The 15,856-nt window shown below is 47.4% G+C and overlaps 1 protein-coding gene across 1 annotated transcript; it reads left to right on the top strand.

The window, feature by feature from the left end:
• The first annotated feature begins 11,439 nt into the window (after positions 1–11,439).
• On the top strand, positions 11,440–14,517 carry irf2bp2a (interferon regulatory factor 2 binding protein 2a). The gene is made up of 2 exons (XM_041188095.1): positions 11,440–12,992; positions 13,417–14,517. The coding sequence occupies exons 1-2, from the start codon at positions 12,131–12,133 to the stop codon at positions 14,112–14,114; spliced, it is 1,560 nt and encodes a 519-aa protein (XP_041044029.1). The 5' UTR covers positions 11,440–12,130; the 3' UTR covers positions 14,115–14,517.
• The last annotated feature ends 1,339 nt before the right edge of the window (positions 14,518–15,856 follow it).

Here is a 15,856-nt window from a genome sequence, read left to right as displayed (position 1 = left end):
CTTGTATCCCCTTGAGTTTAGAAGATTAAGGGGTGACTGAGATAATAGGGTAGATAGAGAGTAAATATTTTCTCTGGTAGAGGGGGAGTCTAGAACATGGCAGCTAAACATTAAAATTAGAGCTGGACCATTCAGAGACGTTGTCAGGAAACATTTTTTGACACAAAGGGCAGCGAAAATCTGGAACTTTCTCACGATGAGGTTAGGGGTAATTGAAGATTTTTTGGGAAAGAGTGTGAATGGACACAGGACCAAGGTGGGTCATTGGAGTTAAGGTACAGATCAGTCATGATCTAACTGAACAGTACAGCAGGCTTGAGGGGCTATAATCATCTCCTCCTGTTCCTTTTGTTCCTACAATGGGGTTTTTGCTACAGGAGCAACCCAGGGCAGGTGATGCTAAGATTACAAGGGAAAAGAATAAGGCCAGGGTCAATAGTAAAAAGACAATAGAAGAGAAGGTCAACCATGGAATTGAGATACTAGGCTTGAATTTATAAAGGACAGTACATCGTGAGCTGGAAAGGATGAGGGGAGGTCAGGGGTTTGTCCTGCTTAGGTTCAGGCAAAGAATGAGATAGAGTAGGACGGCCCAAAGTGCTTTACAAGCAATGAAGTACTTTGAAGTATAGTCACTGTTATAATGTGTGGAAAAATAGCAGCCAGATTAAACACAGTGAGATCTCACAGACAGCAATGAGAGAAATGAACACATAATCTGTTTTAGGTATGTTAGCTGAGGGACAAATATTGGCCAGGACACCGGGCCGGATGGAGGAGAACTCCCCTGCTCTTCTTAAAATAGCACCATGGGATTTTTTACGTCAACCCGAGGGGGTGGACCGGGTTTCTCGTCCGAAAGGCAGCACCTCTGACAGTGCTGCACTCCCTCAGTATTTGCACCAAAGGTGTCAGGCCTGGATTTTTGTGCACAAGTCTCTATGAATGAATCTTGAAGCTCTTGCCTCTGACTCGGATGCTTGAGTGCCACAACCAAATATTACTGCTGACCAGAAACTGAACTGAACTAGCCATATAAACACTGACTACAAGAGCAGGTCAGAGACTAGGAATCCTGTAGTGAGCAACTCACCTCCCGACTTTCCAAAGTCTGTCCACCACCTACAAGGCACAAGTTAGGAATGTGATGGAATACGCCCCATTGCCTGGATGAGTGCAGCTCCCACAACACTCAAGAAGCTGGGCACCATCCAGGACAAAGCAGCCCATTTGATTGGCACCACATCCACAAATATTCACTCCTTCCACCACCGATGCACAGTAGCAGCAGTATGTACCATCTACAAGATGCACTACAGGAATTGACCAAGGCTCCTTCAGCAGCACCCTCAAAATCCATAACCACTACAATCTAGGACATGGACAGCAGAAGTTCCCTCTTGGTCACTCACCATCCTGACTTGGAAATACATCGCCATTCCTTCACTGTAGCTGGGTCAAAATCCTGGAACTCCCTCCATAACAGCACTATGGGTGTACCCACACCACAGGGACTGCAGCGATTCAAGAAGGCAACTAACTACTACTTTCTCAAGGGCAGTTAGGAAAGGGCAATAAATGCTGTCCCAGCCAGTGAAGCCCACATCCTGTGAATGAATTTTTAAAAAGAGACACCGAAATGAAAGGAGTTATTGAGTTCTAGACTTCAGTGAGGGGGAGCTGAATTCATATTCACAAATGAAATGCTAGGAAATCTTTGGCATTGTGTATTAATGGCTATCTCGGCTGATGTTGATTCAGCTGCTGCACAGCATTAGTAACTCCTCCCAGGTGATTTCGACAGTGAGGCCATCAGAGTTCATGTTTAAACAAAAATCCTTTTCAAAATCTTCAGACAAGAAAGCCGATAAGATGCTAACCGTTTGTTTTAAAGGCACACTGGTGATGAAACATGCTGTTTAATATGGGCTACGTTTGCTTATCTTGTATAAACATGCTGATGCCAACTGCGTTATTGCTTCAACCCTAATTATCAGACTTTGCAGATCTCACAGTCTGAACTAAATAGTCACGTGAGTTTTAAGCTGTCGTTCAATTTGATCTGAAGACAACTTAGTGAATAAGGGCGGTGACGTAACTATGAAGGAATTACGTTTAACACAGTCAGCATTCGGAAATGGAATCAGTGAAACTGTTATTCTCTCTCATGAATGAAGGAAATTCAGTCATTGTGTTAGCATGGCATGGAGGGTTAAGTGGATGACTAAGAAAAAAACATGCATTTATTGTTTGCCTTTCACAACCTCAGGACGTTCCAATGTGCTTCACAGCCGATGAAGTGCTATTCGAAGTGTCGTCACTTCAAGTGTTGCAATGTAGGAAACACAGCAGCCAATTTACACACAGCAAGATCCCACACACAGCAATGAGAAAACAACCAGATAATCTATGCTTTGCAAAAGCAGAATTACCTGGAAAAACTCAGCAGGTCTGGCAGTATCGGCAGAGAAGAAAAGAGTTGACGTTTCGAGTCCTCATGACCCTTCAACAGAACTGATTTTTCTTTAAAAGGAGAGGGATGAAATATAAGCTGGTTTAGGTGGGTGGGGGGGGGGGGGGAAGAGAAATGGAGGGGGGTGTGGTTGTAGGGACAAGCAAGCAGTGATAGTAGCAGATAATCAAAAGATGTCACAGACAAAAGAACAAAAGAACACAGAGGTGTTGAAGAGTTGGCGATATTATCTAAACGAATGTGCTAATTAAGAATGGATGGTAGGGCACTCAAGGTATATCTCTAGTGGGGGTGGGGGGGCATAAAAGATTTAAAAATAATGGAAATAGGTGGGAAAAGAAAAACCGATATAAATTATTGGAAAAAACAAAAGGAAGGGGGAAGAAACAGAAAGGGGGTGGGGATGGAGGAGGAAGGTCAAGACCTAAAGTTGTTGAATTCAATATTCATTCCGGAAGGCTGTAAAGTGCCTAGTCGGAAGATGAGGTGTTGTTCCTCCAGTTTGCATTGGGCTTCACTGGAACAATGCAGCAAGCCAAGGACAGACATGTGGGCAAGACAGCAGGGTGGACTGTTAAAATGGCAAGCGACAGGGAGATTTGGGTCATTCTTGCGGACAGACCGCAGGTGTTCTGCAAAGCGGTCGCCCAGTTTACGTTTGGTCTCTCCAATGTAGAGAAGACTGCATTGGGAGCAACGTATGCAGTAAATTAGGTTGGGGGAAATGCAAGTGAAATGCTGCTTCATTTGAAAGGAGTGTTTGGGCCCTTGGACGGTGAGGAGAGAGGAAGTGAAGGGGCAGGTGTTACATCTTTTGCGTGGGCATTGGGAGGTGCCATAGGTGGGGGTTGAGGAGTAGGGGGTGATGGAGGAGTGGACGAGAGTGTCCCGGAGGGAACAATCCCTACGGAATGCCGACGGGGGGGGTGAAGGGAAGATGTGTTTGGTGGTGGCATCATGCTGGAGTTGGCAGAAATGGTGCAGGATGATCCTTTGAATGCGGAGGCTGGTGGGGTGATAAGTGAGGACAAGGGGGACCCTATCATATTTCTGGGAGGGAGGAAAAGGCGTGAGGGCGGATGCGCGGGAGATGGGCCGGACACTGTTGAGGGCCCTGTCAACGACCGTGGGTGGAAAACCTTGGTTAAGGAAGAAGGAGGACATGTCAGAGGAACTGTTTTTGAAGGTAGCATCATCAGAACAGATGCGACGGAGGCGAAGGAACTGAGAGAATGGAATGGAGTCCTTACAGGACGCGGGGTGTGAGGAGCTGTAGTCGAGGTGGCTGTGGGAGTCGGTAGGCTTGTAATGGATATTGGTGGACAGTCTATCACCAGAGATTGAGACAGAGAGGTCAAGGAAGGGAAGGGAAGTGTCAGAGATGGACCACGTGAAAATCTTGGAGGGGTGGAGATTGGAAGCAAAATTAATAAATTTTTCCAAGTCCCGATGAGAGCACGACGCAGCACCAAAGTAATCATCGATGTACCGGAGAAAGAGTTGTGGAAGGGGGCCGGAGTAGGATTGGAACAAGGAATGTTCCACATACCCCATAAAGAGACAGGCATAGCTGGGGCCCATGCGGGTACCCATAGCCACACCTTTTATTAAGAGGAAGTGAGAAGAGTTGAAGGAGAAATTGTTCAGTGTGAGAACAAGTTCAGCCAGACGGAGGAGAGTAGTGGTGGATGGGGATTGTTCGGGCCTCTGTTCGAGGAAGAAGCTAAGGGCCCTCAGACCATCCTGGTGGGGGATGGATTGGTCGTCCATGGTGAAGAGGAAGGGAGTCAAGATAACGAGAAATGAGTTCCCTGGGGCAGGAGCAAGCTGACACGATCGGTCTACCGGAGAGTTCTGTTTGTGGAAATCTATGCTTTGGTTGGTTAAGGGAGAATACCCCTGCTTTGTTTTGAAATGGTGAAATCTTGGCAGTTGGGGCATCAATTTAACGCCTCATCTGAAAGACAGCACCTCTGACAATGCAATACTGCACTGAATAGGGCTTTAAACACACTCATTTTCCCTGCAATTTCCTGGCCTCTTGAGTGTTTATTCCTTCTCTACCACTTCCTCAGCCTGAGGTTAACAAAGGAATGGCCTCCGTGGTGGGTTCCATCTGTTGGATAAATATGGCAATACATGATACAATCTGCCATCGATTCGATTGACGGTCAGTAACAGTCATTGAATAAGCCCAAAACTGATGCACATCCAATGTGCAGACTGAATTATAGCTGAAGCAGCAACAAAGTTGCATTTATATAGCACTTCTAAAGCAGTAAAACATCCCAAAGTGCTTCATAGGAGTGTTATCAAACAAACTTTGACACTGAGCCACACGAGGTGATATTAGGGATGGTGAGTAAAGACTTTACCAAACAGGCCAGTTTAAGGAGAGCCTTAAAGGAGAAAAGAGAAGCGGAGAGGTGTAGGGAGATAATTCCAGAGCTTAGGGCCTTGGCAGCTGAAGGCACGGCCAGCAATGGTGCAGCAATTGGGGATGTGTGAGAGTCCAAAATTGGATGACCGGAGATCTTGAAAAGTTGCATTAAAGCTGAAAGGGATGACAGAGATGGAGGGGGATGAAACCGTACAAGGATTTGAAGACAAGGATAAGAATTTTAAAATCAAGGCATTGTTGGACTGGGAGCCAATGTGGGTCAGCAAGCACAGGGAGGATGGTGAACAGGGTTTGGTGTGAGCTGGGACATGAGCAGCAGAGTTCTGAAAGACCTCAAGTCTGCGGAGGCTGGAATATAGGAGGCCATCGAGGAGGGTGTTGCAATAATCAAATTTACAGGAAACAAAGCTTTGGATGGGTGATTTTCTTTTATTCATTCATGGAAAGTGGGGGTCATTGGCTAGGCCAGCATTTATTGCACTTGAGAAGGTGGTGGTGAGCTGCCTCTTGAACCACTGTAGTCCATGTGATGTAGGTACACCCACAATGCTGTTAGGGAGGGAATTCCAAGATTTTTACCCAGCAACAGTGAAGGAACGGCGATATATTTCCAAGACAGGATGGTAAGTGGCTTGGAGGGGAACTTCCAGGTGGTGGTGTTCCCATCTATCAACTGCCCTTGTCCTTCTAGATGGTAGTGGTTGTGGGTCTGGAAGGTGCTGTCAAAGTAGTCTTGGCGAGTTACTGCAGTGCATCTTGTAGATGGTACACACTGCTGCTACTATGCGTCAGTGGTGGAGGGAGTGAATGTTTGTGGATGTGGTGCCAATCAAGTGAGCTGCTTTGTCCTGGATGTTGTCGAGCTTGAGTGTTGTGGAAGTTGCATTCATCCAGGTCTTGTAGATGGTGGACAGGCTTTGAAGAGTCAGGAGGTGAGTTACTTACCACAGAATTTCCAGCCTCTGACTTGCTCTTGTAGCCACTGTGTTTATATGGCTAGTCCAGTTCAGTTTCTGGTCAATGGTAACCCCCAGGATGTTGATAGTAGGGGGATTCAGTGATGGTAATGCCATTGAACGTCAAGGGGCAATGCTTATATTCTCTCTTGTTGGAGATCGTCATTGCCTGGCATTTGTGTAGCGCAAATGTTACTTGGCAGCCTGGATATTTTCCAGGTCTTGCTCCATTTGGACATGGACTGCTTCAGTGTCTGAGGAGTCACAAATGGTGCTGAACATTGTGTAATCATCAGCGAACATCCCCACTTCTGACCTTATGATGGAAGGAAGGTCATTGATGAAGCAGCTGAAGATGTTTGGGTCTAGGACACTACCCTGTGGAACTCCTGCGGTGATGTCCTGAAACTGCGATGATTGACCTCCAACAACCACAACCATCTTCCTTTGTGCTAGGTTTGACTCCAACCAGCAAGGAGTTTTCCCCCTGATTCCCATTGACTCCAGTTTTGCCAGGGCTCCTTGGTGTCAAGGGCAGTCACTCTCACCTCACAGGTGGTTCTGGAGGCAGTCTTACCGATGGCTGGACATGGCGTCCGAAGTTCAGCTCTTTGGGATCATCCCAATCCTTCGAAGGTCACCTGCTAGTTAAGCAACACCCTTGACATCGTGATGATATGGCGGGTCCAGAGGTTTAAAGGCACTCTTCCCTGAATCAGCCCGCTTGACTCAGAAGGTTGCGGGTTCCAGTCACACTAGCGCACTATTGTAGGTTTAGTATTTATACACTGATCCAAGTCCTGCCCGCCTTCAAGCCAATAACTGACACAGTGGTGTGAATAGACACCCTGTGTGAATGGATGCCCTGCTATATAAACAACAAGTCCCTTCCTTTAATCTGTTAATTTTTTAGCTGTTGAAAATGAAATCAAAGGATTGGTCTGAAAGCCTCCAACTTGAAAGGGGAGGGCTGGGGAAGCGCCGCTCCGGTACCATTTAGCTCAACAGAAAACTCTTCTGGAAATGCAAGGGTTACAATCGCTTTAAAAAAAACCTTTACATCAGAAGTCCCCATCTGTTGTCTGCACTAAAACCACGTGTTGGTTTCGCTCACCAAATTAGCATTCACCTCGCATCTGTATCAGTAAACAAAGCCTAATGCTTTTGTATAGGAATGGAGTGAGGCTTTTTAGTCATGTGTATCTTCAAACATCATTCTTTCCCCATCTGTACCTGAGGGGATTTATTTTTTATATAAAGAAAATCAGCACCGCATGCATAATCCTATCAGTTCAAACAATCTCTCCTCTGTTATTTTCCCCCCTTCCCTCCCTCCGCCCCTCACCACTATTTGTCCTGAATTCGAGACAGTGAATTCTGGCAACTGATACTTACAATTAGAGCCTATTTTGTATAATGCAGCAATGACAGAATATTTAGGGGAAAAAACAGAATAGGCCATAGCTGGAATGAATTGCTCCCTGTAATATTTATTAAAATAATAAATTTGGAATTCAAACGATACATTTTCTTCTAACCCATTCGAGTAAAGGAGAAAGCTGCATAAAGGAACCTCCCATCTCAAATAAAGATTGGGGGATAGAACACATCACAAATATCAGCGGCTCTGTCCGGATGAACTTGTGTCTGAGGGAAAAGCTCCCGGAACACAAGCTTGGTCTTCACGTACCAAACTGTAATGAAGCAGAACATTACAGTGAGGGCTGGTACCAGTGCCGTGTTTACCAGCCTCTGTCCATTGCATTTGCCAAAAGTCGCGTCAGTGCGAGTTGTGGGATATTTCCACTGTTCACACTGATACCCTGCTTGTCGCAATGAGCCAGTCCAAGAGGCAGAGAGCGGATGAGAAATGAGCCGACGTGGCATGTTCGCAACAACACTGCCCGCCCAGCAAAGTCCTGGAAACACTTGAAACATGCCACTCGTTTTAATCCAGTTATGGAAAGTATTTCATGCAACAAATGGCGTTTCTCAATCTTTCGGTTAATGGGGCAATTGCGCCAAGATTTACCTTTCCCATTACACGTATTGCACTGGAAGGCGAGCTGCCACCATAGCCGAATTAGAGAAGGCTCTCTGTATTTTAATACATGTAGTTTATCTGCTGTATATTCTATGTCATATATGTGTTGTTGTATATAAAGAAATATATATAGCCTATTTACAGATAAGCCTTGGATGGCGGGTTGTCCCCTAGGAGAGATTATGGAGACTGGGCCTGTATTCTCTAGAGTTACGAAGAATGAGAAACAAGCTCACAGAAGCATACAAATTCTTACAGGGTAGATGCAGGAAGGGTGTTTCCACTGGGTGGGGGGGGGGGGGGGGGGGCGGGGGTCTAGAACCAGGGGACACAGTCTCAGAATAAGAGGCAGGACTGAGGTGAGGGGGGGAGGGTCCTCACTCAGAGGGTGGTAAACCTTTGGAATTCTCTACCCCAGAGAGCTGTGGAGGCTCAGTCGTTGAACATGTTCAAGACAGAGATCGATAGATTTCTAGATATTAAAGATATCAAGGAATATGGAAATAGTGCAGGAAAATGGCATTCAAATAGATCAGTCCTAATCCAGTTGAACGGGAGAGTAGGCTAGATTCTCTTAAGGGTTAACTTGCAGGTTGAGTCGGTAGTTAGGAAGGTAAATGTAATGTTGGCATTTATTTCGAGAGGACTAGAATATAAAAGCAGGGATGTGCTGCTGAGGCTTTATAAGGCTCTGGTCAGACCACATTTAAAATATTGTGAGCAATTTTGGGCCCCGCATCTCAGGAAGGATGTTCTGGCCCTGGAGAGGTTCCAGAGGAGGTTCACGAGAACGATCCCAGGAATGAAAGGATTAACATATGAGGAACATTTGAGGACTCTGGGTCTATACTCGATGGACTTTTGAACGATGAGGGGGGATCTGATTGGAACTTACAGAATACTGAAAGGCCTGGATAGAGTGGACATGGGGAAGATGTTTCCATTAGTAGGAGAGACTAGGACCCGAAGGCACAGCCTCAGAGTAAAGGGAAGACCTTTTAGGAGAAACTTTTTTAGCCAGAGAGTGGTGAATCTATGGAATTCATTGCCACAGAAGGCTGTGGAGGCCAGGTCATTGAGTGTATTTAAGACCAAGATAGATAGGTTCTTGATTGGTAAGGGGATCAAAGGTTACGGGGAGAAGGCGGGAGAATGGGGTTGAGAAACTTATCAGCCGTGATTGAATGGTGGAGCAAACTCGATGGGCCAAATGGCCTAATTTCTGCTCCTATGTCTTATGGTGTCTGCTTCTATTTCCTATGTGTCCATAAGCAATATGCACAGATATATAGCTTATAACAACAACATCATAATAAAATGAAAAGCACAGAAACAGGCCATTCGATCCAACTGGTCCATGCTACAAACAAACCTTCTGCCAACCTACTTCACCTAAAGCTAGAATATGGACGAAGAGATTTTTAAAAATTATGTTATGTTAATAATCTAAGATAATTATTTATGCAGATGATTTAAGGCAGTATTTTGGTATTTTTAAGTTATATATGTATATAAGAGCCAAAGATATCTAGAAACTCCAGCTCTTTGTATTTATATATAGAGCAGTAGGGTAGCGAGTAGGATTATAGAGATTGCCTGAGTGATTCAGTGCAGCAGTTCCTGCTGGCCTCACTCCAGGTTTTCCTTAGGCAGGCGACAAAGGAGGAGGGGGGGGGGGGGGAAAGGAGAGAAGAGCGCCTGCGCTCTGTGACTTGGCTCAGTGCCCAAGAGCTCAAGCGAGAGCCTGAGGGGTGGGGCACTGAGAGTGTGTACGTGACCCAACTGTCCAACATCCTCTTTCATAAAAGTAATCATCACACGCACACAAGCAGCCCCTCCCCCACCCCCCATATTATATCTTCTTGTTGCTTTGTGTCTGCACATCTTTCAGACGCATTGCCTCACCTCCCCCCAACCCCCACCCTACCCCTTGTACCGGGGACTGAGAACCTCTCTGGCAGCCGCTCAATCGCATCGAAGCAGGAAAAACAACCGAAAATAAAACACGCAGGGGACAGATTACTTGTTTCATCTCCGCTCTCAATCCGCGAGTAAAGGGGAAATGGAACCTACCAAACATTTGCTTTAGGCAGACTAATCAGAACGTGGTCATTTTAAAGTCACAAATATTCAGTTCCATTTGCCCTAACGCTCCCTTTAATTGAAGCCAGCTTGGATATATAACTGCAGTTTTAAATAGCCATTCATTTTTATTAAGCACGTATTTCTTAAAATGGAAATGTATCCCGTTTGTTTACTCAAGTCGTTTTGTAAACTTTGTTTCGAAAATTAGTCGCGTATGTTGATTCTTCTGATTATATTTATCCTTTGTACATTTAGAATGGGTAATAGTTTTGTTTTGCATGTATGTAACCATATCGTGCAGAAAGTTTTTAAAAAACTAGAATGATTTGCTACTTGAGAATTAATGCGATTGCATTTGGAAATAGTAACACACGAATGTTCCGCATTTCTGGTTGAATGTTGACATTTGTCCAAGCCCCGCCAGCGCCAGAGTAATTTTTTTGATGACACATTTTGCAATGAGCTCATTATTCAGAAGGGAAATCTTCAGAAGTGCCCTGTAAATTGTAAACACGCTACAATGTACCATTGACAAGCGAACTGGGGGAGAAAACATGTGTCAAATATTAACGATGTGCAACCGCGCGTGTTTACACCATATTTAATCCCTGCGTATTTAAAAGCGAAACTATTTGAGAGGTAAAAAATAGGAAAACGGTGTGGCGAGGGGTTTCCATACAGATACTCAGCGGTTTGCAAAACAAAAACAACAAAAAAAAGGGTGGGGGTTGTTTCTTCTTGCAAATACATGCACAATTAGGCGCCTGCGTTTGCGGTGCAATAGCACAAGAGATCCAAACGCTCTTGGCTCCAGTTCCTGTGACATTTCCAATATCAACAGGGGGGCACTGTATCCGGGTCCTGACGTCAGCCCGGACTGCACTATGTAAATACAAGGAACTATTCAGTGTTCTCGGGTTCTCTACATTCCCCATCAGTTTTATATTTTGACGCTGTTGCAATAGCTCCATTTACACCTTAAACTCCCTAAATACGAGGCCAACGTGGAAGGGGAGGTGGGATGGCGATTGCTTTTCTTTAAAAATACAGTTACGCTTAGTACTGTAATTCCATCAATCATCACAAAAGGGAAATAAACGATTGAGGTTTGTTCGGAAAGGGTTAATGTCATTTGGAAAGAGCAAGGCACCAATACACACACCAAATGAATCTTCACTTTGACGCTTCCTATTTATTGGGAAAAAGAGTCCCATTCATGATAGACGCTTCTAATTTTAGAGCGGTTGAATCATTAATTTGCAGTGCGCTAAGGATCCCCTTTCACTGCCCTGTGTGTGTTTTTGCAATAGTGCTAGCTTTGCACTAACTCACATTTCCGCCTGGGTATGCTCGCACGGTTTGCATTGCATCTACTCTTGCAAATTTGCAGAGCAAGCGATGCATGGCGCCGGTGACGCGCGCGCCGCCCGCCCTGGCATTCCGAATGGAATGTTGGTAAACGGAGCTCTTATTTACATACTGTGGCAGAGTATGGGGGAGGAAGAGTGTCAAAGCGCATGCGCCTCTGTAGCCCTCCCCCATCCCCACGCTTCCCGCAGAAGGGAGAAAGGATGGATGGATGGAAGGATGGATGGGGGGGGGGGGAACAATGGAGCTACGTCACCAGAGGCCCCGCGCGCCCGCTCTCTATGTATGAGGAAGGAGGCTCGGCGACGACGCATGCGCGAAGATCTGTCGACTAAAACGGTTCGCCGAGAGGGAAAGAAAGACGGACCGAGGGAGGGGCGGGGAAGAGGAGATTGATTGACAGGTGACGTCAGGCCAGGGTGAGCGAGTAGCAGCACGAGAAGGGGGCAGTGAGAGGGAGAGCGAGTCCGGGGCGCGCGCTCCGGGGACAGGCGCTGCCATGAAGTTGCAACTTAGTAACCATTTCATGTAGATACTTTGTTTCTTTTTGTTTTTATTTTGTATCCGTTTGCATTGAGATTGTTGCAAAGTCAGCAGGAAGGAGAGAGGGAGAAGGGAGAGGGGAGACGGTGGGGAATCCTGCATTACAAACACACATACATACAGTGAGACACACACCCACCCAGACACACTGAGAGCAGCCAGTGCAACACACTCGCCGGAGACCCCCCCCACACACACTCCTCCTCTCTCCCTCTTCCTTTTCCACACACACACATACACAGACTCTCGGAGCCGCCGCCATGTCGTCCGCCGCGGTCGCCTCCACCCGGAGACAGTCGTGTTACCTGTGTGACTTGCCCCGCATGCCGTGGGCGATGATCTGGGACTTCACCGAGCCCGTCTGCAGAGGATGCGTCAACTACGAGGGAGCGGACCGCATCGAGTTCGTGATCGACACCGCCCGCCAGCTGAAGCGGGCTCACGGTTTCCAGGAGGGCCGATCCCCCGGACCGGCCGCCGGTAAAGCCACGCTGACCAAAGAGAGCAGCTCGCCGCAGCTGGTGCACCCGGCGGACGGCTGCTCGTCCAGGCCGCCCCAGCCTCTGGACCGTTACCCGCTGGCCTCGGACCGGCCTCCCCCTCGCCTGGAGTTCCCGCCGGCCCGCCAGAACGGCACCGGCTCCCTGCTCAACGGCTACTCGAAAGCGGACGAGCCGCCCGAGCTGAACCGCCAGAGCCCCAACTCGAGGAGGGCACACGGGGCGCCGCCTCCTCCGAACCTGGTGCCCATGGTGAACGGGAGCTCGCACCCTCTGCCTCCTCCCCCGCCGCCTACTTCGCAGCCGCACGGCGTTAACGGGCGCCTCCTGGATGTAAACAAACGGCCCGGAGGCGGCGGCGGCTCCTCGGGCGCTCCCGCCGAACACGAGGCGGCCAAGGACAGCAAACACCGAGCCGACGAGCTGGCCGACAGCCTCAAGAGCCGGGGGGAGGAATGGGCCGGTAAGCCCAAGACGGTGAAGGAGACGCTGATGAGCCTGGCCGGACACCCGCCCTTCGATGTCAGGTTCAAGAAGGAGCATTCGCTGCAGCACGGCCGGGTGCTGGCATTCGATGCCACGGCGGCGGCGGCAGCAGCAGCGGCCGCAGCGGCTAAATCAGGTATGCAATCTGAATGGGAGTTTGTGCAGGAGCTTCCCGGCTCTGCAAGTGTCTTGATGCAAAGTGTGACTGGAGTAAACGGGCCAGCTGAGGCTGCATTGCATGCAAAAGGGGAACCATCTATCTTTGGGTGCAAGAAGTGGGTCTGTGTGAGGTGAAAGTTAGGCTCGGGGGAGGGGGTGGCGGAAATGGGGCGGGGGTTACCTTTTGCTCGACTTGAAATTATATTTAGTAAGAGAAGGAGGCCGTTCGGCCCGTCAGGCCTGTGACAGCAGCAGCGTGCCACTTCCAGGAAGTGGTCTTGACTGCAGTGGGATCCAGTTTTTAAGGTGCTTGCTGTTATCCTTTTTTGTTGCCAAACAGCCTTTAATGTAACGTCCCCTCGTCCCTACCCTCCCTCCCCCCCTTACTCATCCCTCACCAGGTACCCGAGGAGGCCGCAAGAGGAAAGCATCACCTGAGCCTGAATCAGAAGGGACCGGGCCACCCCTTGGCAGCAAGGTCAACGGAGAGGGGCAACCATGGCCCCTAATGCCAACTGACAGCCTGAAAATGACGCCGGCGCCCTACGCCCCCTCGCCATCCCCCCACTCCACGCCGCCGGACGCCGGGCAGAATGGACAGTCTCCCATGGCCGCCCTGATCCTGGTGGCGGACAACGCGGGCAGCGTGCACTCGCCAAAGGAAGCTGGACAGGTCCACTCGACAACCCGACGCAACAGCAGCAGCCCCCTTTCGCCGTCGTCCCTGAGCCAGAGGCGGATGGGCCATCGGGACACCTCGGCATCAGGGGGTAACCCTCACCCGGGCATAGAACCGGTGCACCCGCCAAACATTCCAGACTCCTCGGTGCCCAGCAGTGTGCCACTCTGCTGTACAATATGCCACGAACGCTTGGAGGACACCCACTTCGTGCAGTGCCCATCGGTGCCCTCGCACAAATTCTGCTTCCCCTGCTCAAGGGAGAGCATCAAGCAACAGGGGGCCACGGGCGAGGTGTACTGCCCCAGTGGAGAGAAATGCCCATTGGTTGGCTCCAACGTGCCCTGGGCTTTCATGCAAGGAGAGATTGCCACCATCCTGGCTGGGGATGTCAAAGTAAAAAAGGAGAGAGACCCATGATTCGTTTGTGTGTTTGTGTTTTTTTAAAAAAAAAGAAAGACACTCTTGAAACCACCCTTCAAAAAACTGATTAATTGTATATACTCAACACGTAAACATGGCTGTACAATTTTGATTTTCAATACATTGTGTTTCTATATTTTTTGAAGATTAAGAAGGTATGTACTCATGATCGTTTTTTTCTGCTCTTTCTCTCTCTCTCTCTCTCTGATGTAAATCGTTATTATACATTATTGGAAAAATCTTTCTGTACTGGCCTTTTCTTGGTGACAGTAACTGTTTAATGTAGACTGTGACTAACATTGCTTTCAGAGCACTTGGCAAAAAAAAAACTGAATGCTTCTAGTTGTACCTGTATGCACTTGTTAAAATTGCCAAATACAGTTTTCTGGCATTTTATTAATACCTTTGTTAGTGTCTGTGATTACTTCTTCCTTGTAATGAGTAAGGCTTGATTGAAGAGGGTGTACAATGACAGTGTTGGTGAGTGCTGTGATGTCACTGGGTACAGTAGGGCGTGGTTATATATAAAATGAAAAACTGCTATGGTTTGACCTTGAAAACTGCAGACGTTTCTGTTTTAATGATTGGCACAGTGCAAGGCAGTATGCTTGTACTTTGACTTCAGTAGCATGACTCTTATTGTCTAGCTGTTGATTTTTGTTCTTTAGACTGACCGACTGTGTAACAACTACTCAGGAAGTGCCAGAATTGCCTATGGCATCTTTTTTTCTCTCTCTCTTTCACACTCACACTCTCACTCTCTCACACACACCCTGAGTTGGGTGGAGTAAATCTGTAAATTCCTCCCCTCTTCCCCTATGGGCTATTATACTTGCTTGGCGTAATTCAATGTTTAGATTTTGGCAGGTGATTTACATTTTTAACAAAGCCTCCATTTATCACTGTGCCAGGACCCAGCTGAGAATGACTTTGAACACTTGTACTTGCCAGACAGGGTACTGCCACGAAAGGAGTGTTTTTTTTCTCTCTGCTAATATTTACAGTGACTGTGGACAAACAAGATGGGGAATGGGGGATTAAAAGTATCACTAGCCCACAAAGCTCACCTTCTGTGCAAAACTGACTTTTGAACTTAACTATCATATGCAATTCCTTTAGTAGAAAGTAAACTAATTTGACCCCTTTTAAGATGGCACTGCTGTACCTTTATTGGAAGAGGCCCTGTTTTAAAAAAAAATGGTGCACTTTGCATGTTTTGCTGCATCACTGTACTTCGGCACGGGGGGTGGGGAGGGGAATCTGCAGCATCAGCAGTAGGGCAGAGTCATGTGACTTCCCTTGACAAACAAGACTGATCTCAGATGTACATTCATAGTTTTTAATCCGCTCGATCAGTATCTGCTGGCTTCAGTGCTAGAGACAGAAGGGAGGGCATTGACTGACCATTGCAATAGGAAGAACGTTACAAAATGTTTTAAACTACCTCATTTACTCAGCCCGCTTGCTGTTTCCCTAGATTTCTGGATATGTGCTTTTGGTTGATGGTGATTTAATGAAACGGAAGGCTCAATCTATTCCCACAATGTGTGCAAGTGAGATTGAATAGCAAAACAAAACAAGCTATTACAAATTGTGGACCCCAATTTTCAAAATTGCCCCAAAGGAAATGGTGTCAGGTTGAAGGGATTGGCTGGTGCTGTATTTCTGTTTAACCCAGAGAGAGGTTTCAGAGCTCCTCGCAAACCCCCCCACCAAGGTCATACAGAAAGAAAATCTCC

Source organism: Carcharodon carcharias, chromosome 5, assembly GCF_017639515.1.
Source record: "Carcharodon carcharias isolate sCarCar2 chromosome 5, sCarCar2.pri, whole genome shotgun sequence".
Taxonomy (NCBI): domain Eukaryota; kingdom Metazoa; phylum Chordata; class Chondrichthyes; order Lamniformes; family Lamnidae; genus Carcharodon; species Carcharodon carcharias.
This window is presented reverse-complemented; position numbering and strand designations above follow the sequence as displayed.

Bases quoted from the DNA above. Each gene is read 5' to 3' on its own strand.
- irf2bp2a (XM_041188095.1), top strand. From the start codon at position 12,131: ATGTCGTCCGCCGCGGTCGCCTCCACCCGGAGACAGTCGTGTTACCTG. The intron at 12,993-13,416 runs GTATGCAATCTG...ATCCCTCACCAG, and splicing joins GGCCGCAGCGGCTAAATCAG to GTACCCGAGGAGGCCGCAAG.